The sequence below is a fragment of the Phyllostomus discolor genome, chromosome 13 (assembly GCF_004126475.2).
Source record: "Phyllostomus discolor isolate MPI-MPIP mPhyDis1 chromosome 13, mPhyDis1.pri.v3, whole genome shotgun sequence".
In the NCBI taxonomy this organism is placed as follows: Eukaryota; Metazoa; Chordata; class Mammalia; order Chiroptera; family Phyllostomidae; genus Phyllostomus; species Phyllostomus discolor.
Window position 1 is genome coordinate 33,056,242 of NC_040915.2, and position 27,950 is coordinate 33,084,191.

Here is a 27,950-nt window from a genome sequence, read left to right on the forward strand (position 1 = left end):
TAGGTCAATCATTTTCCACAGAGAAGATTCTAGAGTCCGCCTCCCCCGACAGATGGACATTCATCATCCTGAGATGCTAACATGGCTGGCATGTTCTCCCCAGGTCCATCCTAGTGCTTCCAGTACCACGTTTTTGTCTTTTCATCCCGTCTCTCCTAATTGCTCCACTCATCTATCCTCATCATAACGCTAAATTACCTGTAAGCGAGCATGAAAAAGTTCCATCCTAGGATGAAATGATACGCTCTCTATGATCGGGTCACTAAAGCTACAGCTGAAGATGAAAAGGCGGCTTTGTCTTAGCTGATCATGTCCTGCCTTAACCGACCACAAAGCCCGGAGCTCAGCGTGTTGGCCTGGGATTTTGGTCTCTTCCCCTCCAGGACTTGGTTTCTTCTGTGGCGGAGGTTTTCAGCCCGGGCATCTTTACCCACCAGGGCACACGTGGCAAGGTCTGAAGACGTGTTTTGATAGCCGCAAGTGGCACCTAGTGGGTAGAGGCCAAGATGCAGTTGCACATCCTACAAGACACAGGACAGGCCCTACAGGGAAGAGCTGTCCCGTCCAAAATGTCACGGTGATGCTCTTTGAGAACCCCTGCTTCTGGGGTGTCTCTCATACTTCACCCACAAGTGTTCTGGAATCTACAGGGCAACACCCTGTCCTTTGAGAACAATGCAGAATACGTATTTGAAAGTGACCACACATATTCCATCCTCAAACGCAGAAATGCCTGTTAAGTGTGCATACATCCTGAAATTATGGGCAAACTCTTTTTACATGATGTTCTTCACGAAAGGGGACCACTGATAGGCATTAACTTCTCTAAATTAGGACCAGCCCCTCCTCCCATCCATAGTAACACGTGAGCATCCCTCACGAGCACGGACAGAGCACAGGGGAGATTCCCCACCGAGAAGAAGCCCTAATGGAGAGGACGCTGTCTCTAAATTACCGATGAAGAAATGCTTTTCTGCGGTGTCTCTGGAAAGACTAGAATGTTTCCTCTCGGGTGCCATACACTTTCGAAAATGTTGTGTGTAAGTCCTGTAACATCACCAGTTCAGCTGTTTTCCAAATGAGTCATGAGACAGACAAAAAAAGGTGGCTGAATCGTTGTCTAATAAATTTTGTCAATAGGACTCTTATGAAAAGGGGTGAGAATTTAAAATCGCTTACAGCCGAAGTAAAACTCTGAACGACTCATTTCTGAACGCCGAAACAGCGCTCTTCTGATGACTGAAGATACCAGATCTCTTCCTTCGCATGCTGTAGTTTGGTTTTTAAAAAAAAAAAAAAAAAACTACTGGAAAGGTTTTAATTTTCTCACACATGGCTACCTCTTGTGGAGAAAGTGACCTTAGGTTTGAATTTCTTTACTCAGTGACCTCCCTCCTCCCTCCTACCCCCCAATTCTGTACATTTGGATGACCTAGATCAATTCCAATTGACTACTTTTCCAGTGTTTCCAAGAGACAATCAAGAAATATTGGCAATAAGTTAATTAAATAACACCCCCTCCATTTTGGGGGGTGGTGTACAATAATCCTTCACTCTGATAATGTTTTAATCAAGATCCCCCCACACGTGGCCACAAGGTTAATCTCATTAAGCAATTACCGGGTACGTATCCAGCAGAAGCAAATTAAAATGTAAGCAAAACACAGACACGTGGGTAACATCAATAGCGATTTCATTACCTGGTCTTTAGGAGTGTTTACATTTCTCAGATTTGGAAAGAAATCTAATAGACAGGGCGGCCTACACAGTCTGGGGTGTTAGTGGGAACAAAGCACTTGGTCCATTACCAGGGTATGTTCTCTGTCCTTTATCTTCCCTTTTCCATTTGTTTTCGTTCACGGTTTTTTGTGTGTTTTTTTTTCCTCCGTTCGCTCTTTCAATTAAACCTTAGCGTGGTTGGTTGTTGGGTTTCAGATCCAGAACAGGGAGCCCACAGGCTGCCAGAATCACTCACCGTCTCTGTGTATTTCTATGTTAAAAGGAATGAACTCATACATCTTCATTATGAGCGCACGGAGCACTTTTTCATAGATCTGGGATTAGATAAGCCTGGAGAACAAAGATTCAATACAGTGTTCTGACCTGGTCAGATAACATAAGGGAATCTGGTTTGATTGGCTAGGCCCAGAGGCAAAGCGTACAAGAGCTTTTAAAGGGCACATCGTATGTAGCCAATTTGCTCACTGATCTTAAGAAAGAATAAGCTCCCGAGTAGAATTTCATGGATCATTCTCAAAACCTATCATTCATTTTAAATTTAAGGTGTCCTTTATATCAGAGGTCAGCGAACTACAGCTGGTGGACCAAATCTGGCCGGCTACCTGTTTTTGCAAATAAAGTTTTATTGGAGCACAGCCACGGGCACTCCGTGTCTGTGGCTGCTTCTGGTCCACAACAGTGCGGTTCAGTCAGGCCCGCAAAGCCTAAAAGGCCTTCACCATCTGGCCTTTTACAGAAAAAGTTCGCTGACGGCTCTACGTCATCCACAAACCCACGCCTGCTTTCCTTGGTCATTCCGGGAAGTTCGAAGATGACAGGCGTCTGGGGAAAAGAGACCAAACTATGAATATATCAGTTTTTGTACATTCTTGACTGTGAGCTGGATATAAGATCACCTTAACTCACTGGGCATTAACAGGTTCTCTGTAATACAGGACCCTGACCTGGTCCAGCTGGATGCAAACACCAGCTTCATCCCTGAGCAGCTGAATGCGCCTAAGTAGGTCAGGCACCCTCCCCTGGCCTCCGCTTCCTCATCTGTACACCAGCACCCCCTCCCAAGCGTGCTGTCCAGCGTACATGAGACATGTCTTGTAAAACACAGTGCGTGGGATCCAGCACTTAGCAAGAGACCCGTGAATATTCGTTGTCGTCCCTGACATCATCGCGACATGTTTCAGCTGCTGCTCGGAACAGGCCCCTGCCGGCTGCCACTTCTTACGAGGCTCTGTAATCTCCAAAGGCAAAGGCTGCCTTCAGGAGGTCAAGATAGGCAGTCACGCCACTTCATCATTTTTTTTAATTCTCAGCATTAGAACAAATGTGAACGGATACTTCTTCCCAAATATTCGCTTGATGAGGTCCGTGGGAAGCCGGACTTTGCAGTCAGAGCGGCCAGTGTGCTGGCCCGTCCACCACGGCGTCTCCTGTGTCCGTGCAGCCTGACTTCCGCCGTTGCCAGCCTGGTTGAAGCCACACCGTTCTCAGTTTATAACTCAGCTGTAAACATTTATTTGTGCCTGGAGCACATTTCTTTCCTACCCTTTGGAAAAAAAAATCAGAATTTACAGATGGTATGCAAGTTGGAAGAAAAATGGCAAAGACTGTTAGTCTGTTTAGAAACATGTTTTTCTACACTTGCCCTTTCAGCAAAAACTTCATAATGATTTTTACTAGTTGGCTTGGTGCACGGTGCAAGGAGCCAGATTAGCAGGAAGGTTGGTAATTCTTCCTCTGGCTCTTGTCAGCCTCTCAGTGAACAGAGCCCAGGGTTTCAGAACGATCGCTTCCCTGCGTGTGGCTTTTTGAAAGTCAGTGAAGGCCCCGGAAGGGCAAGGGGTCATTACGTGGGAGCCAGTCCTTACAATGGTGCATGTCTCGTGGAAAATAGACCCATAACCTATGTGCCAACACAACAGCCTCCCTGGCTTTGGAGGCCATATTCTGCCATTGTTAGGGATGGGTACCACCTAAGTGCATAACATTGCAAGGTTGTCGCTGCTGATTGTCACCCGCAACCCCGTTCTAAGCTGCAGAGTTTTTGATGTCCCCGGCGTCATTGTGGCTTGACATGGGTATTAATAAATCCAGTTCCTCCCCACTGCATTTGCCCTTGCTCGCCTTGGCCCTCCTTTTTCTGAGTTGCCACGCACACCCAGAGACGGGTCTCCTCTGTCTGCCAGGATGCACGCTGTTTTGAATCTCCTCTACGGAGCCCAGCCTCTGGAATGCAGTCAGCATAGGCATTATATGGGTGAGATTCAGCGTTGACCAGACATGGCTTTCAGTCCCAGCTCCCCCACTTTACAGCCATGTAACCTTAAGCAAGTCACTTTACTTTCGTGGTCCTCTCATCTGAAAAATGGCCGGGGCGGGGGGAGTGGAGAGGGAGACATTCACAAAGGAATCAGGTGATGACCTGGCAAATAGTCACCCCAGAATAAATTGTAGCTGCTATAAATAATGCCAATCAACTGAGCTACAGATTCACGCAGAAGCAAGACCACCTGAACAGTCAGATGTAAAAATGTCCGGTAACAATGCTTAGTGACGAAGAGTTGACCATTTTGATCTAAGGTGACAGATTCCGTTTTCAAAGGATCTAAGCAAAGGCTGCGTCGTTTCATAACATCCCTCAGTGCCCACCGTCCCAAGCACGGGAGGGTTCTATAGGAATCAGCATTGCCCTGTGACACCACGACTGCCATCGCAGGCACAGTGACGCTCAGGGTATGAGTGTGCTCCTGAAGGATGGCCAGCCCACGGCGGGGTGAAGACCCACGGGCCGCCGAGGACTCCGCAGAGCTATAATCTAAGGCAGTGAATCGAATGTCCTTAGGAGAAGCTTTTCGCCCGTCTCTTGGTTAAACAGAACCCTCAGATGGTTGTCCTGATTCCCCAATAAACGGAAATGAGGTGTAATGACTGAAGCAATCTTCTGAGTTCAACTTTATTTGCAAGAGATAAAAATATGTGAGGCAGAATAATCTGCAAGGCAGATTTACGCCAAGGTGCCTCCCGAGTTCGGTTAAGTTTAGGAAGCACGGACGCGAGGTTTCATTTCCCTGGTATGGCGATGAGTTCGTTCCCTTGATCTCTTGTTTGGGGAGCCGTCTCGCACTTGCCGTAAATGAATTATGGCAACGTTTTCTGAAATGATTAGCTCCTAATGTGGCTATGGAAGGCTGTCGATTTGCTCAACATCAGTCTTACTTAACTGGTTGGAATTGTAGGTACATGTTTCTGAAATAGGCAATAGCTTCCCATTTACACAGGCAATCTTCCGTGGAGCTGTAGAGGTGGGCCATCCTGTGAAATTGATCATTAGCGTTGCTTCTAAAAACCCAGAATTCTCATCTTCAAGCTGGAGATGAACCAGCCAGCACGATCGTGTGTTAAGCATCTGCTTCTTAGGGCAAAATGATTATCTCCACTTTTCACTTTGAGCTCATAGATAGATAGAAAAGTTTGACATGGAAGCTGCAGCTCTGGGAGTTGTGGGCAGGACTGGATCGTTGCCTAGACCGAGGATGGTAGGCAGCCAGCCATGCACAGACTTTCACAAGGATGCGTAGGTCCTCTTCTCCTGAAGTTGCCAGTTCAAGCCCAACCCAAAGCCACAGGACCCTGGGCTGCAGGTGCCTGGATAAGGGATGATGGGACTAAGACACACACCCCAATTTTGATGTTGACCAAAGGTTACCTAGCACTATAGTAGGTGCTCGATTTGCTGCATGAGCGTATGAATGAATGACCCTCCCAACATCGCTTTGGACATTCATGAATCATTGTTTAGTGAATAAAATCTGGCTGTGTTTCACTAACCCAGGCTGCCGAGAGGTGGTACCTGCCAAAAGCAGCTAGAACACAATTTGCAATTTGAAGCAAGTGAACTTGTGACTTTGTTACCTCTGATCATAACACCTTAACTCATGTGACAGGTCCCTCCCTGTCTGCAGATATACTGACCACCCGTTGTAGGTTGATTTTAGCTGCTTTGAAAAAATGACGGCCTATTTCCTTCAGCACGGCTGCCCTGCCCCACCCAGCCCTCAGCCCTCTGCAGTGCATTATACCTGCACTGGGAAGCCTGTATTTTAAATTAGCCCGTTACAAATTGATCCTCCAAATCTGGGATCGTACAGCTGTTTCCAGGTAGCACAACAGGATAGAAAGGTATAGAAGCACCTGAAAGGCAGGTACCGCATATTTACTCCAGTTAATCTGCAGAAGAAACCTTATTATACAGATGAGTAGGTAAACTCAGAGAGGGGGAGTGATTCTCCTGAGGGCACACAGCTCTCAGTTGTCAGAGCTGGGACTCCAACCCAGGGCTTCCCGTGGCCGGGTCACAATGCCCTCCAAGCCTGAGAAATTCTCAGTCTGAGGATACCCTCCCTGGCGGTAAAGGTTGAAACCTCAGTTACTTGGCCTTCTGTCAGCTGTCTGTCCATGGCAGCCCGTTAGGGACTAGCCGGTGTTTGTAGTCCTAGAATGGGTGATGTGGCTCAGGGTCAGGTCGGTTTGTGGTACAGGGGGCCTGGCCTGTGTTGCTGCCCTTGACCTTGGGGAGCAGCACTGGCCTTCACTCCTGCACACCAGCCCAGGGACTTGACCTCCAGGGACAGAGCCACCGAGATGGTTCCCCGCACGGGCTGCAGCACTTGGCCAAACCATCTTTTCTGATGCCTTCTGAGGCAGTATTTACTAAAGTGTCTTTAAAATTACAGAAGTTATAGACCTGGCTGGCGTAGCTCAGTGGATTGCGCGGGGGCTTTGAACCAGTGTCACAGGTTCAATTCCCAGTCAGGGCACATACAAGGGTTGCAGGCCACGGCCCCCAGCAACCGTACATTGATGTTCCTCTCTCTCTCTCTCTCTTTCTTCCTCCCTTCCCTCTCTAAGAATAAATAAATAAAATCTTAAAAAGTAAATAAAATTACAGAAGTTATACACACATGTTAAAGATTTTTCAGAAGTATATAGAAAAAGCCTCTTCTCTTTTGCTCTAAAGAATATTAGTGGAGCAATTGGGAAATTTGAGTAAGGTCTGTAAGTTAGATATAGCATTGTATCAATGTTAATTTTCTGGGGGTTTTTAAAGGATTTTATTTATTTATTTTTAGAGAGGGAAGGGATGGAGAAAGAGAGAGAGAGAAACATCAATGTGCAGTTGCTGGGGGCCATGGCCTGCAACCCAGGCATGTGCCCTGACTGGGAATCAAACCTGTGACACTTTGGAATTTTCTGGTTTTGATCACTATACGGTGATTCTGAAAAAAGAATGTCCTTGCTTTTAGGGAAAAACAGAAGTATTTGGAGGCAAAGGGGCATCTTGTCTGTAGCTTACTCTCAATGTCTCAAAAATATATACATGTATCATACGTGAATTTACATGGAATCTGGGTGAAGGATATGCAGGAATTCTTTGTACCATTTTCTGACATTCTTCTGTAAATGCAAAATTATTTCAAAATGAAAATTTTGTATGTAAAAGCATGCATGTGTGTGTGTGTATGTGTGTGTGTGAGAGAAAAGTAAAAACCCCTCTTGGCAAAAGCATAATTCAGTTGCCCATCTGGAGAATTTGGTTTGAAAGCAGTCACTAGCTTTTTTTTTAAGATTTTATTTATTTTTAGAGAGAGGGCAAGGGAGGGAGAAAAAGAGGGAGAGAAACACTGATGAGAGAGAGAAACATCGATCAGCTGCATCTTGTACGCACCCCTGCCGGGGACCAGGCCTGCAACCCAGGCATGTGCCCCGACCTAGAATCTCACTGGTGACCTTTTGCTCCCCCAGATGATACCCAACCAGCTGAACCACACTGGTCAGGGTAGCTTTTAATAGTAACTCTAACATGTTAATTGAATCGAGTTTTTTAAAAGTGAACTCACCTTCTTCCCTTCTGCCAACTTCACACACACACACACACGCATCCTTTGTAGCATATGCCCAGAGGTGGCCCACCTGGCTCGCTCTGTAGACAGCCACACACTAGAGTGAAAGGCCACTTAAGATATCTTCGAGTCCAAACCACTCAAAGAGCCCTTTCTGTAGATGAGGACACTGAGACTGTGAAAGCTGGACCTTCTGAAACTGGCCAGCTGTTCGGCGGGAAGGAGTTCAACCCCATCATTTACGTACACCCCTGTTCCTTCCACAAAAGGCTGATAGTCGTTAAGCATCAGGGTTGGGAGCCCTGACTCTGGGTCCTTAATCTAAATACCTTTTCACTGGCCTCCAGCTCTCCTGGTTTGCTGGCTTGTTCTTAAGACTTTACACAAAAGATAAACTAAGAGGTTACTTATGATTTTTCAAAAGTCTTCTCAAGGAAGTTTCCTTTAAGTGGCAAATATCCTCATAGAACTTTCAAAAAGTGCTTTTTTTAAAATTTAGTTTACATGCAACTCTGCAAAGTAAGTCTTCCTTAAGGCTTTCATGTCACCCAGTTGTCACGGGGGTGGGGTTACGATACCCATCGATGGGCAGGAAAACTTGACTCAGTTCAACAAGTGCTGGTAGAGCAGACCCAGGGGCTGCCAGGTGCAAACCACCGAGACCGGAGGTGAGGTCACAGCTCTGCCCGAGCTCAGGCAGCGCAGTGTCTGCTGAGGAGACCTAGGAAGGTGAGCGAAGTCGATTCTCGTGCCTGGCCACAGGCGCTGCTGCAGAGTCCAGGGGAGGTGCTGGGGGAAGTCAGAGGAGGAGCCTGTTTTTCTGACGGGGGTGAGGTTGTAAAGGAAAAGGGAGCTTCAGTGTGGAAGGTGACTTGGCCCTTAATGTCCGTGTTACTCAGTACAGCAGGTTTGTCCATAAAGTGAGCTCATCGATCAAGTCATTGCTTCTAGATGGTCCCCCCAAAATCAGTGATGGGGACAGATGCCGATTCCCAATTTGAAGCTCGTCCCATCATTGAGTCTACTCCAGAAGAGTCATGCTCTCCCCCTCTCTCGGTAGACAGATAAGAAAAACACAAATATGCATGCATATAAACATATCTATACATATACATACATATATGCCACACATACACACAATGTTTTCTTTTAAAAACTCCTTTACCCTGGAAAGAAAGCCAAATGCTTCCTCATATAGTTTTTCATGCCTTTCTTCAATTCCATGTAACTAGCTAGCATTCATTCTACTGCTCTGTGTGCTGGGGACCGCCCTGAGCCCTGCTTGGTGCACGTCCATTTGTTACTCCCACCCTGTGAGAGAGCAGCTCTCACCATGCCCTTTTGATAAGACAGCAAGAATGGAGGCCCAGAGAGGTTCAGCCAGCTGCTGGAGGTCATCCAGCAAGGAAGAGCCAGAGTCGGGATTCGAACCCACTTCTGTCTGGCTGCAAAACTTGTGCTCCATCATCACATGGGTGCCCTGCCTCCTTTTGTGTGTGGGACCTAAAGAAGGGGGATCGTCTGAAACCCTAGGGAGACATGTGACAGCCGGGAAGACAGCCTGCAGTCCCTGAGGGTAGCAGCTCCTTTGCGGAAGCCGGGGTCCTGAAGTTGGGGTCTAGCGAAAGCAGGGGGTCCCACTGATGTAAGAACCCTACCCCTGCGGCTCCGCATCTGACTTCCCCGGAGCCAGCGCCGTGCAGAGGCGGGCTGCCCAGGCACCTCCGCACCCTCATTTGACTTGACATTATCAAAACCCATTTAGGTTTCAGCAGCAGATTAGCCACTGGCGGGGGCTGATTTCCTGCCTCTTCTTCAAATCCTGTCATTAACTCGGCAACCCTGAAAGCCCGACAGATGTGAAGGAAAACCCATCCTGTTGCACGTAAAGGTCACCGATTTCTTCACATTCTTTTTTATTTTTTTTTTATTTTTATTGAATTTCTTGGGGTGACACTGGTTACAAAATCACGATGGGTTTCAGGTGTGCAGTTCTGTATCACGTCCTCTGTGTAATGTCGTGCGTTCACCACGCCGAGTCGAGTCCCACTCCGTCACCGTTTATGCCCCCGGTGCCCGTTTCTCGGACTGCCTGCCACACCGCAATTACGGGAGTTGCTGCTGGGCCTTCGCCAGGGCCCCTGAACTGTTCTTCCGCAGGGGTCTTTCTCGCCACGTTTTTCCCTTACTGGGTCTTTTCATTATACCCCTTCTCCCAAAGGGCTTTAATTTAGGGGGAGGAGGGGACTGGCTAAAGCAGCATTTTTGAACTACAAATTAGTTTCCAAATTAAAATAATCAGAGCTTCTGATCAACTGGGGATAATAAGCATTTCCCCCTGGACTTGTCATTATTTTAACAAAATAAAGAACACGATTTAGGCTTAGAGCCTTACAGAGAATAATAATGACGACAGCTAATTTTTATTTAGTGTTTATTTTGTGCCAGAAATTATTCTAAAGGCTTACCGTGGATTAACTCACTAAATCCTGTGAAATAAATAATAATAGTTTTCCAACTCTTCAGATGAGACACTGAGGCACCGAGAACTGGTACATTCAGCAAGGGGTGAAGCTGAGATTGGAGGCAAGACAGTGTCAGCCCACAGTGTCTGCTCTTCCGTAGCGTGCACTGCCCTTCCCTACAGGGAAGGCCTCCGTGTCTACCAGCCAACACAACAAGGCAGGAGGAACAGCCATCTAGTCCCCGCCTAACCATCTGAACCACTCAGGACTTCTGGTGTCTTCTTCTTTTTCTTCTCCTTCTTCTTCTTCTTCCTCTTCTTCTCCTCCTCCTCCTGCTCCTCCTCCTTCTTCTTCTTCTCCTCCTTCTTCTTCTTCTTCCTCCTCCTCCTCCCCCTACCTTCCTTCTTCCTCCCTTCTTTCTTTCTTTCTTCCTTCCTTTCTTCCTTTCTTCTCCCTCTTCCTCTTCCGCCACCACCGCCGCCACCCAAGGACATTTTTTTCATTGCTCTCAGGGAGAGAGGGAGGGAAGGAGGGAAAGAGAGAGAGGAACATTGAACAGTTGTCTTCTCAATTATGCCCTGACCAGGTTTTAAGCCCACAACCCAGGTATGTGCCCTGACCAGGAATCGAACCTGTGACCTTTCAGTTTACACGACAGTGCTCCAACCACCTGAGCCACATGGGCCAAGGTTCTTTTCCTCCTAACAGTGGTATATGATGGAAGCTTCCAAGCATGCCATAGGAGCCCATTCTCTGGTTTTATTTTTCTGGAGGTCAGGAGTTTCTTCTTAAGGTCCCAACCAGCGTTCCTCCTCCTTCATGTTACGTCCCTGCTGACTTTTCATTGCATCCACTATTGAGCTACCTGAAAATGAATCATCACCTCTCCTGCTAAAGAAAAGAGGGAAAAAATAACTTCAGACTCTCAAATTACTCTGTGGTTTTCTCTTATAATTTAGACATGGAAAACCTCCAGAGACCCAGATACGTTACCGCTTCATTTTACAGATGGAGAAACTAGCCCCCGGCCACTAACAGCCTTATCTCGATGGAGCGGTTATAGACAGGAGCAGAGGCAGGTGTCCGGGCGAGACAGCTTCACTCGCCCTCCCTGCCGGTCCTCAGTAACCTCACGGCCTCTCCTGACCATCCAGACCTTTGCCACGTGCAGTGGCCACGTATAGGTAAATATTCTCAGAAGAGTCCATCCGGTAGAGAATGCAGAGGGGAGTTTATTTCCAGTCCTTTGCCTACAGGGCTGAAAAAATTGTTCAGGTCAACAAGGCGATCAAACTGACCATTGAAAAGTGAAAAGACCCTCAAAACGAAAATGCCTTTTCTCCTTGTATCTGGTTGCCATTCCTTTAGAAGTTCTCAAGAAAGTAGGAGATTGATCCTTTCTTCTTCAAGTTCAGAATCCATTTGAAGGAATCACAAATGACCTTTATAAAACGAGGGTCCTCGGAAGTGCAGGAGGCACTGGCTGGCATATTACTATGTCAAAATAAGTATTGGAACTCCTGTTACTACAGTTACGAAGGACACTGAATGTGGGGGACTGGTGTTTTCCCTGTAAGCAACTTCAAATAATGCGGCAGCCATGCTCCGCTCTCACCGTCAGAGCTGTGTGGCTGCTGTGTGGCTTCTGCGTGGCTCTCGGACCCCTCCCTCTCGCCCAAGGGAGGGGTTGCTCCCAGTGTCAGACCTGCCTGAGATCAAGTCCACATTTTCAGTTGAGCCATTTTACTTCCTTCGGACTGATTTCTGTTTACCGTTACTCCTTTTCTAAAGTGTATAAAGTGTCAGAGTATACTGGACCTGTGTGTGACTGGAAAGAAAGGCTGTGAGAATTCGATGGGGCCAAATTACTATCACTGTCCCCCTCTCTGCCGATACTTTTTATCGTTGGAATCTTGACGTGTCCTGAGCAGACTCCCCCTCTCACTCTGTTTGATCAGCACAGGGCAGCCACGGACGTTTGGGAAAGCATTACGCCAATATGTCAGATGCTTGGTTATTTAATACCTAAATGTCTGAAGGTGGGACTTAAAGAGGGACTTGCTATGAGTTTAATCTTAATTTATTTTTAATCCCAGCATATAATTAAACAGAGATGTAAAGCCAACTCATATGTATATATATACACACAGATGTCGCTGACTTGATGTCGATCCCCGTTTTCCAGTGTCCTGGTCGCTAAAGAACAGCAGCATAGACAGCGGGGAAGCCGAGGTTGGTCGGCGCGTGACCCAGGAAGTCCCGCCAGGCGTGTTTTGGAGATCACAGATTCACATCAGTCAGCCCCAGTTCCTCAAGTTCAACATCTCCCTCGGGAAGGACGCTCTCTTCGGCGTTTACATAAGAAGGGGACTTCCACCGTCTCACGCCCAGGTATGACCATGCTTGATATACTCATGACTTTAAAAAAAAAATCAAAACACTTCACACCAACTGCGATAGCTATAATGAAAGGACAGACAGTAACAAGTGTTGGCAGGATTGTGGAGAAGTTGGAACATTGGTGCCTCGGTAAGTTGGTACAGTGCTGGTGAGAACTGAAAATGGTACAGCTGCTGTAGAAAAGAGTTCAACAGCCCTTCAAAAAGCTAAACGTTGAATTGCCACATGACCCAGCAATCCCACTTCTGGGAATCCACTCACAGAGAACTGAAAACAGTATCTAGCCTAAAAACATATACACAAATGTTAGAGCAGCGTTTCTCATTATCACCAAAAAGTGGAAATAACCCAAATGTCCACAAACTGATGAATGAATAAACAAATTGCAAACTATCTGTACAGTGGACTATTATTGAAACATAAAAAGGAATGAAGCATTGTTACTACATGCTGCAGCGTGGATGGATCTTGAAAGCATTATGCAAAGTGAAAGGAGCCACATACACGAGGTCACATATTATGCGATTCCATTTCTGTTGTCCAAAAGAGGTAAATGCACAGAGACGGAAAGGAGACTGGCGATTGCCAGGGGCAGTAGAGGATGGGATCGGGACTGACTGCTAATAGGTACGGGGTCTCCTTGGGGAGCGATGCAAATGCTCTGAAATGAGATTGTGATGGTCGCGCAACGTGGCAAATATACGGAAAACCGCTGGGTTGTAAAATGATGGAGTTAACGTTGTATGAGTTACATCTCAGAAAAAGCAACACCCCCACCTGATGAAATCAGCTTTGCTAGACCTAGAGGTGAATCCTTGGGTGCTTTACGTGCAGGCATTCTGGTCACTGGGTGATGAATTTGTTAGAATACCACGTGGAGACATCCCACTGTCTGAGAAAAGTGTGACGTCCCAGTAGACAAAATCCAGCAGCTGTCTCTCCATGTCCTCCCTGTTCTTCCCGGAACTAAGTTCCTTGGGAATCTTGGGCACTGTGAAAGTTAGATTATTCCCCGTGCTGGGAGTGAAGAGATTAGATTACAGGATGGATTTTATTGTTCTGTCTCTGGTCCCTACTTTAATGTGTCCCCGTCGGGATTTTTATTATACACAATGCTTGGGATGAATTCACTCCCAACTAGCTGGGGTTTCTTTCCCAATGAGAATTGTGTGTCCAGAGGAAACCCAGGTCGGGTTTTCCTTCATGTGCTTTCAAGTCCAGCACGTACATGGAGTGTGTTAGGAAAATACTCCAGTAAAGGAAAAACGTCCTTAACTTCCCATTAGAGCCAGTCAAAGCTGACTTTAAAATGTGTCGGAAGTGTAGTCATCAGGGAAACTCAATGGCAAGAATTTAAAGCTTTCAAATCCATTCTCGAAACTAATGCAAGAAGGCCGCTATTTCTCCGCCATCCTTTCATGGCAGACGGCGCTGGTTGGTGGCTGCGCTTCCCCCACCTGAGCTGAGTGCGTAGATGATGCCAACAGAACCCCTAAGGCAGCCACTCGCGTGATGACTCCCAAGATGAAACTTATTTGCAATCCCATCTTTACAGCCTGAGGGGATGGATCTAAGGGCCTAAAAGGGACTCTTCCTTTTTCGAGGTTTTTATTACCGTACACAGCCTTGCTATAGGGACCAGTATGGACCGTGGTAGTCAGTCTGACTGCCATCCACGCGTCCAGAAAAGTATTCATTGGTCTGGGCGCCGAGTATCCAGAGATGAGCTAACAGAGCCCTGACCACACAGAACTGCAGATACCAAAGGCACAGCTGTTTTTCAGGGATTCTCATCAGCAGAAAGGGAGGACTGTAGCCGAGCAGGGTCCCATTTCTGTAACGTCTGGCCAGATGGCAGGGTGCTGCCCTGAGAAGCTCATGCAAATTGGGAGGTGGCCGTCGATTCTATGGTCGTATAGTTAGGGACTCGCAGGGGTGAACTCTGCCTTTTTGGCATGATTCCAGCAAGTACGAACATGCCTCTGGGTAGAGCTGAGACTAACTTTCCTCTCAGCCAGTTGGATGCAGGGAGCTTACTGGGGGCGAGGCCGGGGGGGGGGGGGGACTCTTCTTCCCAAAGTTATTTCAAAGAACTTCTGTTCCCCTACCCATGCGTGCTCTGAGCAGCTAGTGTCATGGAAAAGCCTGTGGCCACAGCGAGTCAAGTAGGTCCCTCTCTGTGACTGCGTGATAGTGGGCAGCGGGCGGACACACTCAACCCGGGTTCCCTGCCGTTCCGACACCCAAGACACAGGCCCTCAATGGCGATGTCTTTTCTGCCTTTGTGGCTACACCACACTGTCCATCTCCTGCCAAGCCAGTGATTGTTCCAGTGACCGTCCTCTCAAAATAGCTCCACGCCAGGGACCGTCCCTTCACGCGCCAAGGGAGGAGGAATGAATGGGCACGGGCTGATGTGCTCGAAGGGTTTCGGTCCAGCTGCCAGTTTGGGAGTTGAGTGTGTGCTGGAGGGTCAGGTCAGCGAGACATGGCGCAGATGCTTAGAAATGAGCAAGACAGGCAGAATTCAGGGGCTCTTCCTAAAAAAGGAAAGGGGGAGATGACTCCCAACACACTCTCACATCCATTTACCATCGTTGCATGCGCTCATGTCCGTCTGATGGGCTACATTTCCTTGAGGAGACGGTGCTTAGCTCCTTGCAGGGGTAGGTGACTAACTCATTATAGAATGTCTCACTTCTATTGGCATATCCTATCAAGGAACATAAGTTCTGTGGGGATTGGCAGTCTAGCCAAGGTGACTCATTTGAGCTGGAAAGCGAGAAAGAGAAAGAGGCGGGGAGGGGAGAGAATATGAAATTCTTTTCACTGCGTCGCATGTAATGGCTATGCTTAAATTTTATTGAGTATCACGCTCTGACCAAGAGCCTACAAGGTTTAGTATCCACGTCCAAGGATTTTAAGTGCAGAGAGAATCCTTTCTTGTGTGCTTAAAGTTCCCAAGAATCAGAGTCTGTCCTGGCTGTTTGGAGCGTGGCAGAAAGCGGTGGTGGAGAGGCAGTGTGGGGGAGGGGAGGAAGCCCCAGAGTGAAGGGGGAACTGAGGATGGAGGCCCAGCTACATGTCATCCAGGTGACCTCGGAACATGTCCCTTAACCTCTTTAGCCTTAGATTTCTTGTCTACCTGTATTACCTGCTTCACACCATTGTAACTACACCACCACAATAAAGGTAGGATTGGAAACATTTTGTGAGCTAAAGCACCATAGAAAGATACCATTAGGCAAGACATCCGTGCACCAAGAAATTCTTCGTGTATACTGTATAGAACTAGGCAATCATGTAAACATAGCTATTTAAAATAAAATTAATTTTCTAGTTGTTTTAGTTTTAGTAAAGAACAGGCTGTTTTCTGTGATGACAATTATTTTAAAACACGCAAACAAAAAGAATAAAGTAAAAACACCCATTATTTGAAACAGTCCCCTTTTGCTAATTTGATATAATAAAACATATCTATTGCAAGGGGAAAAAAAACTCATAATGTGGGTGGTTTAAAATGACAGAGACTGTTTCTGGCCCGTTCAGAATGTCAGTTTTCAACCAAGGGGACATTGTGCCCCGCCCTGGAGTCGTCTGTGTGACAATGGGTTTGATATCGCCGGGGGAAGAGGTTGCTGGGGAGGCTCGGTGGGCAGAGCTTGGGGCCGCTGCTAAACACCCACAAGACAAAGACGTCTCCACCTCAAAGTGTCGGAAGTGCTGAGGTTAAGAACTGCTTACCACGTTGCTTCACACACTCAGCTTGGGAGCGTCGGGCTTTACACAATGTCAGCCTCACCCCACTACCAGGAACTTGACCCGTTCCCTGCAGTACAGGGAGGAGCAGGCGGTGCATTGTGCTCCAGTCCCTAAGAATGCTGCTGGGAGCGGCACATGCCATTTAAGCTCCTCCCATGTGGGCCAAAGCAAGTCATGTCCTAACTTCAGTGGGGCGCAGGTACAGCCCTATGAGGTCCCTGGTTGGAGGAGCGCCAGATACATCAACGAAAAGCCCCCATCGCTTATAGTAAAATATTGAGAGACCTTTCATCGTGGCCAGTCTTTCTGTACACCCTTAATTCTTCTCCCAAAAGTGACCCTGAAGGATCTTATGCGAATTGCCAAATTGTCCTTCTGAAAGTCCCTACCACCTGCAGCATGTAGGTTCCCATTGTATTTACTCACTCCCTTGCATAAACAGGATATTATTGTCATTCTTTAATCTTTGTCATTTTGAATGGTAGACACTGTACAGTCTCTTAATTGCAGCATGTTGCTACCTTGCATTGCATTGTTTAAGACCTGGATCAAAGCGTAAAGAGTTGATCTCAGCCCGTCAGAACCTACCAGCTTAAACTCTCGTGGGAGCCATGTGTGTAAGGAGGCCTCATGCATCTCGCCACATACTCGAAATCCTACAAACAGTGTCAGCTTTGCTCAACCGCAGGTCTAGAGAGGAAACAGGTCAGACTTTAAAAAGGAATAACCACCGGACTGGGCTCCAGGGCGAGGCACCAGAGGAAACCTCAGAGGCGGAAACCTCAGGATCTTGGGTGGTTACGACAGTGAGCAGGTCCGAGTGACAGTTTGTCACTGATTGCTACCGATAGGTCAGGCCAAGGGAAATCCTTTGTGAGAACAAGTCAATAATTGGCAAGTTAGGTGCGTGATTAACCCAAGACAAGCAGACGCTGTTACCGCTTGGGAGCCCTGCCGAGACTTCGGCTTCTCCGCAGTCCTGTTTAGCAAATATGAAAAATGCCAATTTCAACTCGCAGAGTGATGGAGCCAGGGGCCCAGTGGCTTCCAAAGGCAACTTGGAAGCGTGGGGTGGGCTTACAGCTCCAGGGGTTCGATGAGGGGGAGGTACTAGGGACTGCGCGGGGCTGACAGAAACCCACAGTCTCAGCCCTGGTGCTTTACGCTGGGATGTTTGCACTCACAGACGCGTCTGTAGGGTGGCAGGCAAAACTAGCCACACAGCGAAAGATAGAAGGGAACTATTTTAAGAGACCACAAATTGCCCCAAGATCATTCCAAATAAATGCAAATAGGCCAGATCAGGCATGTGTGGACCAAGAGAAAATGAGCTGAGCAAACACTCCTGTTTGTCTTCATCAGCAGAATTCCCCTAAATGACTTTTTTTTTAAGTAAATTTATGGATGTTGAAGAGTGGTGTTGGCCTTTGCCGGCTCGGTTTATCCCTTTCCAGTCCGGAGCCCTCTTTGCAAATGAGCTCCCTTTTCCCTCCTCCTCGTCTTGCCCAAGTAAGTAAACTGCACACAGCTTCGGTCAGCGGGGGCACTAACCGGGTCCCCGGGACACCAAGTCGCCTGAGTGTTCTGAGTGTCCTGGTTCTGTGTCTACTGCACCGTCTCCGCAGCCTCCGGGAGCCCATTAACCAGTCGGAGGAGCTGTCGCTGGACCGCACCCTCCCTCCCGCCCGTGGAGCTGTGGTCTGGGAGCGTCCCAGGGAGGGAGTACCAGGGCTCCGCTGCCAGCTTGCGTAGCACGTTGCATAGCAATTTAATTTCGCTTTGAAGGGAGGCATGTTTTTACAGGCAGGTTTTCCAGACCCTTGTTTTCCAAAAGAGCTTGAGGTATGGAGAAAGATTCAGTGAAACCAAGAGAGTCTTGGGGTTTTGTGCTTTTTTTTGTGTTGGATTAAAAGTGCCTTTGCAAAGGTCTTTCTTTTTTTAAGATTTTATTTATTTATTTTTAGAGATGGAAGGGAGGGAGATAGAGAAAGAAAGAGAAACATCAATGTGAGATTGCTGGGGGTCATGGCCTGCAACCCAGGCATGTGCCCTGACTAGGAATCGAACCTGCTGTGCTTTGGTTCTCAGCCCGTGCTCAATCCACTGAGCTACGCCAGCCAGGGGAAAGGTCTTTCTTAAGAGACACTAGTGATTGTCTGGGGGCATCCTAACAGGAACCACAACTGCCATTCCCATGGTTGGGTGCCCTCTGGGGCGGCCACCAGGCAGAGCTAAGGAGAAATCTCAGGGGAGGCTTGGGAGTTACAAGAGAATTGGTCTTGATGGGCTGCGTGGAGGACACTGGGCGTGGTTTTCCAGAGGGGGCTGCTCGCGTACATGGGACTCGGGGAGAAAGACAGAACTGAGGAAACGGGAATAATTAGAGGGGGCAGCGCCCAATCACGGAGTACGGTCTCTGAGGGGCTGTAGTGCGGCAGTTTGCAAAACTTCTGGACAAAGGCCTTTATCTTCCAATGAAATCTTACGCAGAACCCCATGTATAAGTGGATAAAATGACAGTTGTGTTAGCGTAAGGATAGTTTATAATCCACATCCACATTTATTATTACAATGCTAATCTCTTTGTATGTTTATGATGTGTGTGTATTACACATGGAGACACACAGAGGGAGACACCCTCAACTCCTGGGTGGTCGCTTCTAGGAACAGGCGAGGAGACCAGGACTGAGAGTTAGGTTAAAGCACTTGTTTTAACCGTAACGGAACGTTAACAGGAAGACCACCTCCTTCCCAACTCCCCCGGCATGCTCTCACAAAGGCCGGAAATAAATGCGACAAGACGTGAAGGTTTATTCATTTGAGTGGTTGAAATGTGGGTATTTGCCACCACACTCTCTGTGCTTTTCTTCAGTTTAGTCATTGCTGTCTCTTTAAGGGAAGGAAATCTGCGACAAGTGTGAGTCTGTTTTGAGTCAAACAAGTGTTGAGAGATGGCAGATGATGACGTGATCTTTATATTCATTTCATTTCTGTACTTTGCACAGTTTTGAGAAAAGTCACAAGGAATGTATACAAGTAGTTGGAAATAGGAACACTATTTTCTTTCATCGTTTTTCTCACAGGTTCTGGCTACTCTTCAATTAAGTTGGTCCCCAAGCTTGAAAGAGGCGGGTAGGAAATCATGTAGGGTTCAGTCACTTGAGATGTCTAATGACTACTTGCATCCCTTGCCTTAGACACACAAGTAGAAAAGGTACACCCCAAACTTAAGCTTTGAAACTGTCTTTATTTTTTTTTTAAGATTTTATTTATTTTTAGAGAGGGAAGGGAGGGAGGAAGAGGGAGAGAGAGAAACATCAATGTGCGGTTGCTGGGGGTCATGGCCTGAAACCCAGGCAGGTACCCTGACTGGGAATCGAACCTGCGACGCTTTGGTTTGCAGCCCATGCTCAAGCCACTGAGCTACGCCAGCCAGGGCGAAACTGTCTTTATTTTTTTAAAAATGATGGTGGGACATGTTACATGTTCCTTTGAAATGTGCAGTCCTGGCTTACCACCCTGGCTTGAGCACACAGCCCTAGTCTCACGCTGCCCGGTGCTCGGTTGAGCAGGATTCGCCGGGGCAGTTGCTCATCCAGCTTCATCTGGGCAGACACACAGCGGTGTGTGTTCGGAGAAACCCCAGTGCAGACCTTTACGCTTCTGAGTAAATGACAGGGTGAAGGAAGTTCGAGTCTCTATGTTTAGGGATGTTAAGAAGAGGTTTCTTCCAAGACCTTCACTTAAAAGTGAATGGCTTTTAAATGTTCATTGAAGCCCCTCTTAGTAAGCATGTTTTGTAGGAACCCAAAGTTGTCATCAACCAGAAGTTAATCACCTGATCACTAATAATAAATGTTCTTCGCTCGGAGACCCCACCCCATTTAGCACTAGTCATGATAATAAAAGTCATAACCTGAGGGCTGCAGTATGCCAGGGACAGTTTCACATGGGTAATCTTATTTTTTTAAGAGTTTATTTGTCTATTTTTAGAGAGAGGGAAAGGAAGGGAGTGAGAAAGGGAGAGAAACATCAATGTGTGGTTGGCTCTTGTGTGCCCCCTACTGGGGACCTGGCCCACAACCTAGACATGTGCCCTGACTGGGGATCGAACCGGCAACCCTTTGGTTCACAGGCCAGTGCTTTAGGTTCACAGAGAAGAGGAGCCAAGGGGACTGGGGGCACTTCCAAAAGGGAGACGATGCTTCTGTAAAGAGAGGTCCCAGGAAGTCCGAGAAAGAGACCCACCATGTTTGCGGGCACGGCCCTTCCCACTGCATTGTGCCCATCAAACTGGAGTGGCTGGAGCCATATCGTTCTCGAGCAGCGCATAGGGCTGCTCTTCTGATATCTCAGAGGGCAGGATGTGTTTTTGCAACTGAGGGAGCCGAGAGGCAGGGAAATGTGGAGTGTCACTTTTTTGTGCACTTTTGAAAACTCGGTGTTTGCTCTAACAATTACAGCAGGGCTGTAGGCAGAACCTGAATTTTCCTAAGTGTGAGATTTTTTTTAAAGCCGTTTTCATAATTAGTTTTATTTTTCAAGATAATCAATCATTAGTGCTAATCAATCATTTTCTCATTTGTTAAAAACATTCATTTCATTTTAAGTGGCTTTTTTTAAAAAGATTTTATTTATTTTTATAGAGAGGGGAAGGGAATGAGAAAGAGAAGGAGAGAAACATCAATGTGTGGTTGTCTCTTGTGTGCCCCCCTTACTGGGGACCTGGCCCACAACCCAGGCACGTGCCCTGACTGGGAATCGAACCAGTAACCCTTTGGTTCACAGGCCAGTACTCAATTCACTGAGCCACACCTGCCGAGGCTTAAGTGGCTTTTTATGAATCCCAAATATCCTCAGATAACTGTATCTTATTGTATATACCAAGTCAGTGTGGAGATTTAAATATACTTTTAAAATATATCAATATACCAATAAAGATAACGTTTAAATAAACATCCTGTGGAATGCCTGTGCAGCTGTTCCAGACACAAACGAACTTGGGCAGGAGAGTGTGGAGCAGTCCAGACTGTCCAGGCTTGAATTTCAAGCTCCAGTACCTCCAGACTGTGTGACCAGGGACAAGTCACTCGGTCTCTCTGTGCCCGAGTTACCATGGCTGTAGAATGGGGATAATACTGTTGTGCATTCATACCACGTCCCGAAGTGTGAATGAGGTGATTTTTGCAGGCACTCCCAAGCATGCTGGCTCATAGAAACAATATAAGCGATTGGTAGCTTATTTTTTTCAAGCATCCATAATGCAAGCTCCCCAAGCCCCCACACAAACAAAACAAGTTCCCATTATTTTCTAAAGGTAACTTTTATCTGTGTTTTTTCTCATTATAAAATCAATATATGATGATGATAGGAAAATAGAAAACATTCTACTCACATAGTGTAATCATTTTTACAACTATAGGATCATACCGTGTGTGCTGTTCTTACCCTGATTCTTGGCTCAGTAATAGGTGGGAACATCTATCTAAATCCAAGTATTCTTCCATGAGCTCAGTTTAAATGCCTCAGAAAGACTTTACTGTATAGATTAAACATTTTTTAACCAACTTTTTTTTCCAACACTATAATCAATCTACAGTAAACATCATTGTGGGTATACATTCACGTCTTTATAAATAATTTCCTTGTGATGAAGTCTTAAGAGTAGAATTGCTCACAGGACTTACAATGCATCCTTTACGAGGATGCATTTATTATTTGTTATTGTTTACATCCTTTATTATTTATTATTGCTACATCCTTTTGTAACAATAATAATAACCATAAGAGTAGTTGACAAGGATTGAGGGAGTGCTCACCGTGAGTGGGGCCAGACTTACCGTGACCCTCAGTGGTGGCTGCTTTCATTAGCCTCGTCTTAGGGATGAGAGAGCAGACCCAGGGGTGGAAATAACTTGCCCAAGGTCACCCTGCTGTCTGGTGACATGTTCAGGCCAGGCTTTGAGAGAAGCCAACCAGCACCGGGATCTATTCCCCCGTGGTACTTGGGAAATCAGTCATTGACTGGACACAGTCCCAGTTTGCCCCCTCTCCTCTGTGATGGATTTGATTTATGTTCACAGCCAGCGCACAGTGAGACCCTCCTATTGATCTCGGGAGGGAGAGAAGCCACACGTGACCTTCTCGATGAGCCATTGGCTAAAGACGATTAGAGAGCACTGTGCAGTAACAAAGAAATCCCATCCGCGAGGCACCGAGAGGTAAAAACCTCCATTCTCCTGGCCTCGTGTTAGAGCTTTGGTTTGTCTTGGAATCGCCTTGAGATGTTTCTCAGTGTCATTGAACTTGACCCCTACATTGTGGCTCACTTGGTCTTCAGAGCAGTACCTTCTCCCCTTCTCCTGGGCTGGATCAAAAGACAGCACGAGGAAGGCATGGCCTTGTGGGAAGACAAGATATAAAATCAGTCCATTCGCGCACTCAGCCAATATTCACTGAACGCCTGGGGATGCGGAGATGAAAGGCATCGGCTCTGCCTTTGAGGATACGGGGGCCTGAGGAGTTAAGCAATGAAGGCGGCATCATCACGGGGCCGCGAGATGCGGTACCGGGAGGCAGATGAGAACTAACCCTGGGAGAAGCCTGGTCTGAGTGTGAGTCCCACCTCTGCCACGTAGTCCCAGACCTCAGTGATGAGTCTCTCTACATTCAGTGTCGCCATCCGTAAAATGAGGGCTATAGCTCATCAGGCTGTTGTGAGAATAAATGAGATAATGCCCAGCAAATAGAAAGCGCCCTATGGAGATCAGTCAATCAATCTGACTGGCTCACAGCCCTTACAGCTCACTCACAGGTAACCTAGCAACCCGCAGTCCCTGCAGGGAGCATGGCAAGGCCTCTGGCTGAAGCCAGTGCTGATAGGAAGACTGAATTTTAGCTGGTCTTCCTGGAGACTTTAATCCAGGTTGCAAAGATCAGGCACTTCCAATTCAGTCAAGGGATTCCTGTCTCCTCTCAATCCTTTTGTAAGTATGTGAGGTGGCAGGGGATGGGGGTGCCTCCCCCGGGGCACGGTGCACGGTGCACCCAGCTGCGTCCAGCCCAAGCACAGCTCTCCATGGGGCCAGAGACGGGTGGATGGCATGCACCCTGCCTGCACTGTGCCGTTGTGCGGTTCTCGGAGCCAAAGCCAGGTGTCACTTACAGAGACTGTTCCTGGCCAGGGCACAAGTAACCCATCGATGTCAGCGATCCTGTTGTCAAAGAGTCAAGTGCAGGAGGTTCAAGAGCACAAAGACAGGTCACCAGATCTAACAGGTGCGGGATTGTAGGACAGCTTCCTGAGGCAGCTGTGACCCAAGCAGACTTTTGGAAGGGGCGTTACACGGATAAAGGACAGAGAGGGACAGAGCTTCCCAAGCAGAGGGCAGCGGCAGTCCCCTTCACCGGGCGGGCTGTGCCGAAGCTTCACATAACAACTGACTGCCCTCTCTTCGAAAACAGGCTTCCCTTTAGCCATCATCACTCAGCACCGGGGACATGGCTTCAACATCCAGAAACAGCGCGTACAAGGCCAGGAGTGGCCAAGGAGGGCAGCGCCTCTGAGCTTCAGCGGCCGTGACCTTGCATTTAATTGCTGCAGGTTTGCAGTGTGTGCAAAGCCCAGCTAGGAACATGTGTTAAGGAAAAAGGAAAACAGTGCTCAGACCCTACAAAGCCACGAGTTACCCTTGTAACTGGGAACCCATGCTTCTGTGGACTGAGGGAAAGCCTTGAAAATTGGGACTTCAGGTTTTCAACTGTTCCCCCCCACCGCGCCCCCCATTCTCAAAAATGTCGCCTGGGCGGGTTTCACATTCCCCCCACCCCCGCCAAGGAGACCCTGTCTTCAGATAGATGCATCATTCTGTAAAGGCGGTTCGTAACGCTGGATGCTGCCAACCTCTACTGAAGACCTACTATGTGCTATTTGTCAAGGGACTATAGCCGTGGGCAGGGCAGATCTGGCCCTGCCCTTGCCTGGCTAGTGGGTCCCGGCGCTGAGGCCACTCCAGGAATTTCAGGAAGCGTCACCTCCCGGTGAGGGCATTGTCCCTGCCTGGCCCTGGCCTGGCCTCACTACTTAGCCTTGACCCCACTTTCTCGTGGGAATCCCGCTCTGGCCCACTGTGAGAAGGAAGGGTACCCGGACATGCTCCCCCAGCCACGATGGCAGTGCCAGCTAATCCTCCAGGGGTGACCATTTGTCCTTCTTGATTCCTTTTCCACTCCCCCTGCGTCGCTCCCCTCCCATACCAGAGACATTCAAAACAGGCCCCTTTGAGATCTGAAAATCACAGTTTTAACCTTGCTAGATCAGGGTGGCGTGGGGTGGGGGAGACTTGGTGGAATCTGTAATGTGCTTATTTTTAATCAGCCAGCCAGCAAAGCCCCCACCCAGCCCATGGACCCGCACAGGGACCGGGTGCAGTGAATGCGCCAGGCGGTGGCTCTCTTCCTTGCGGAACAGGCTCTGCTCTCACCGTTCACCGCCCTTTGGGGAGCATTCAGTCTCCACAGCCCTCCGCGGCCTCCCACCCCGCTCGACAGGGGTCTGAGGTGGTTCTGGGAGGTCAGCTCTGTGAGAGCAAAGGCTGTCGGGTTCTCGGCTGCATCTCCAGCGCTCTCAGGCGTGCTCGTCCACAGTGGGTGCTCAGCACACGTGTGGTGGACCTACAGTCTCGGAGGATGCTGGGTGCCTCCACAGGCTGGCCCCCAGCCGTCCCCTCCCCTACTCCCTCAAGGCTGCCGAACTCGCCCGCTTGCTGTCCCCCAGTCATGCCAAGCTCCTTCTGTCTTACAGCTTTTGCATGGGCTGTTTCCTCTTTCCAGAATGTTCCTTCACCAGATGTATACACAGTTTCTCTCTCACTTTGTCGGGCCTCTACCCAAACACCATGCCCTCGGCAAGCCCTTTCCTGACCAGGAAATCTAGAACTAGGCACTCCTTTACGCTTATCCCCTTACTCCACTTGTCTTGGACTTAGTTTAGGTGTAATTTGCAAGCCACCCGATGCACACACTTGAAGCGTACAGTCTGATTCCTCAAATTTGGAAACTGTATCCTTTGGACCAAGCACCCCAAGTCATGACATAGAATACCGCCACCCCCAATAGCTCTGCTGTACCCCATGCCAGCCGCACCGCTACCCCAGGCAACCCTGATCTGCTCTCTGCCCCCAGAGCAGAGGGCCCTGCCTGGAGGTTCGTGAACAGGGAACCCTGTGCTCTCCCGTGTCTGACCGCCTTTGCCCCGCGCAGTGCCAGTGAGATTCGAGATGGAGTTGTGTGTGTCAGGGGCGCATTCCTGTCATTACTGAGATTCCCTCTCGTCCACATGGACTGCATGTCTTTGTCCAGTCCCTTACCGATGGCCATGTGGGTTGTCTCCGGTTAGCTTCCCGTTTTATTCGTAGCCCACATCCCTCCCGGACATTCTACTTCCACACGGCGATGTCAACCCCTGGAGGACAGGTGTCTTGTGCATTTGATTTACTGCTGTGTCCCCAGTGCTCGGAGCAGGGCCAGGCACATAGCAGGTGCTCAATGTGTGTTGAATGACCCAATAGTCTTACATTCATTGCTCAGCAATGGGCAAGACACAGGCTCACAAACTATGTTTCAGATAGCTTTCTGTTCTGTGAACCCCAATCCAGAGACGGGGAAGCCTTCCAGGTGAAGCCAGACAGTGGCCGGGGTCCCTGCCTCCACGGCCGGGCTGGTGCCTGCGGCCTGGCCCGGGATTTCCGTGCTCCTGTGGCCTGTTCCCGGTGTATCTCCCGAGCACCCCTTTCCTGTCCCGCGGCGCCCAGGAGCAACGCCCGCGCTCTCTGCTGGCTTCCCCGAGAAATCGGGCCCCACTGAGCATCTCCACCCATTCCCTTTAGTGCTTTCTTTTCTTTTCTTTTCTGTTCTTTTTTCTTGTACTCAGGAGTATGGGGGGACACTCCCAGGAAGAGGCCACATTGTGACCTGGCTATCCCCCGACATCCTGCTGTCCTCTGCCCTCCGCTCTTTGCTTTTCTCGGTCTCTCTCCTGTTTCCAGTAACAAACCAAACTCTTCCTTTGTCTCCTCCAGGCAAGTCCCCACCCCCAGCACCCAAGTTCCTTGGTTTCTTACTTTGCAGTCTAAGTGAGAGTTGTGTTAAAGGACGTTTTCCCCCAGTGAGATGAGTGAATCGATCCAGCTCCTTAGACACGGGCAGGGCACTCCCTGAACCAACCACAGGCACCCCGCCCAGCTTTGTCTCACTGCCACAGCCTCACAAGAGCAAAGAGACGCCCTAGGCCAAAGAAATGGGACCCCAAAACTGAAACAAGCTGATTCTGTTTAGAGTCCTCCTTCTCCTGCTGGAACCCCCGCAAGCTAAATCAGGACCCTCATTTTGTCATCAAAGGTCCCCCCAACCCCTGGCCCATAGGATGCTTTCTCCTTCCCACAGACAGGAGGATACAGCCTTGATGTCCCCGCAGCTGAGCAAGGCTGGCCAACCCTGCGTGGGGCTGCCTGTGGGTTCAGCATGTTGAGTAGCCTGTGACATGGTGGACTCAGGGTTTGCTGTCTGATTCTGGCTGCTGGGGTTTGAACCCCAGCTCCACCACTTACCAACACTTGAGCAAGTTAGAGACCCTCTTCCTGCCTCAGTCTCCTCATAGGCAAAGTGAGGGTAATGATTCTTGTGCCACAGGGCTATTACGAACGTAAAAAAAAGATAGGACATGGAACTGGATCACTTGCAGCAGTGCCCTGCCGCTGTTGGCTGTTCCCATCCCATGTTGTCTGAGCAGCTGGCCAACAAAAACCCAGGAGACTGCACGGTGCTTGCTAGAATCTCCTGGACACTTCTCCCACAGAGGTTCTGTCCTCTCAGTGGTTGCGTGGCCCAACCTCCACTGTGTTGGCAAAGACTTCTCTCCACGTCTTACTTCCTTTGCGCCTAAATGTTTTCATTCATTCCGTTACAATCTTGACTGAGTGCTCACTGCGTGCCAGGAACTGCTGTAGGCAGTGCGGATACCACGTTGAGTAAAACAGGCAAGTCTCCCGCTTGTAAAGTTTGTATCCAAGAGGAGGGATGTGGGCCATAAATTAGGAGATGCATACTGTTTTTTGTTTGTTTGTTTGTTTGTTTTTCAGAGTGGTGAGTTTTTGCTGAGGATGGAAAGAGGAGAAGTGGTAGAGGCGTTTGAGAATGGGTGGTCCGGGGGGTCCTTTCTGAGGTCTAGGCAGGTCAGGGTTGACCAGGAGCAGGCAGCTGTAAGAAGAGCAGGCCAGGCAGGAGAATCATTCGTGCAAAGGCCCGGGGGCTGGGATGGGCTTTGCGTGCTCCAGGAAGTGAGGGAAGAGCAGTGTGGCTGGAACTCGAGGAGGAGTTTGGAGGGTGACAGAAGGAGCTTGCAGACCAGGCATGGCCAACACCCGGCAGAGCCACCCGGACCTTTCCTGGCACCTTTTCGGCCCCTTCACTGAGATGTCTGCCTGTCCTCCGGTGCCCCACTTGCTTCTGCTCGAGCCTGACACCAGCACTTCCGAGCTCCGCCTTCCCCCCCCCTTCTCCGCTCAGAGGCATCTAAGGACACGTGCAAACCAGGCTAGCCGCCAGATATGCTAGCAGCGACTGCCAGCTTCTTGGAGAACTTATGGAAACCTCCCATAGTTGCTAAGACTCATGCAAATCCAAGTTC

General features: G+C 48.6%; 1 protein-coding gene across 4 annotated transcripts in view; it reads left to right on the forward strand.

Annotated features, from left to right (window-relative positions):
- TENM2 (teneurin transmembrane protein 2) overlaps positions 1 to 27,950 on the forward strand; it is a 1,103,034-nt gene that overhangs the window by 920,445 nt on the left and 154,639 nt on the right. For all 4 annotated transcript variants that reach the window (XM_028528771.2, XM_036014378.1, XM_036014380.1 and 1 more), the window contains one exon: positions 12,288 to 12,493. In XM_028528771.2, the coding sequence (XP_028384572.1) occupies positions 12,288 to 12,493 (206 nt within the window). The remainder of the gene's footprint in view (positions 1 to 12,287; positions 12,494 to 27,950) is intronic.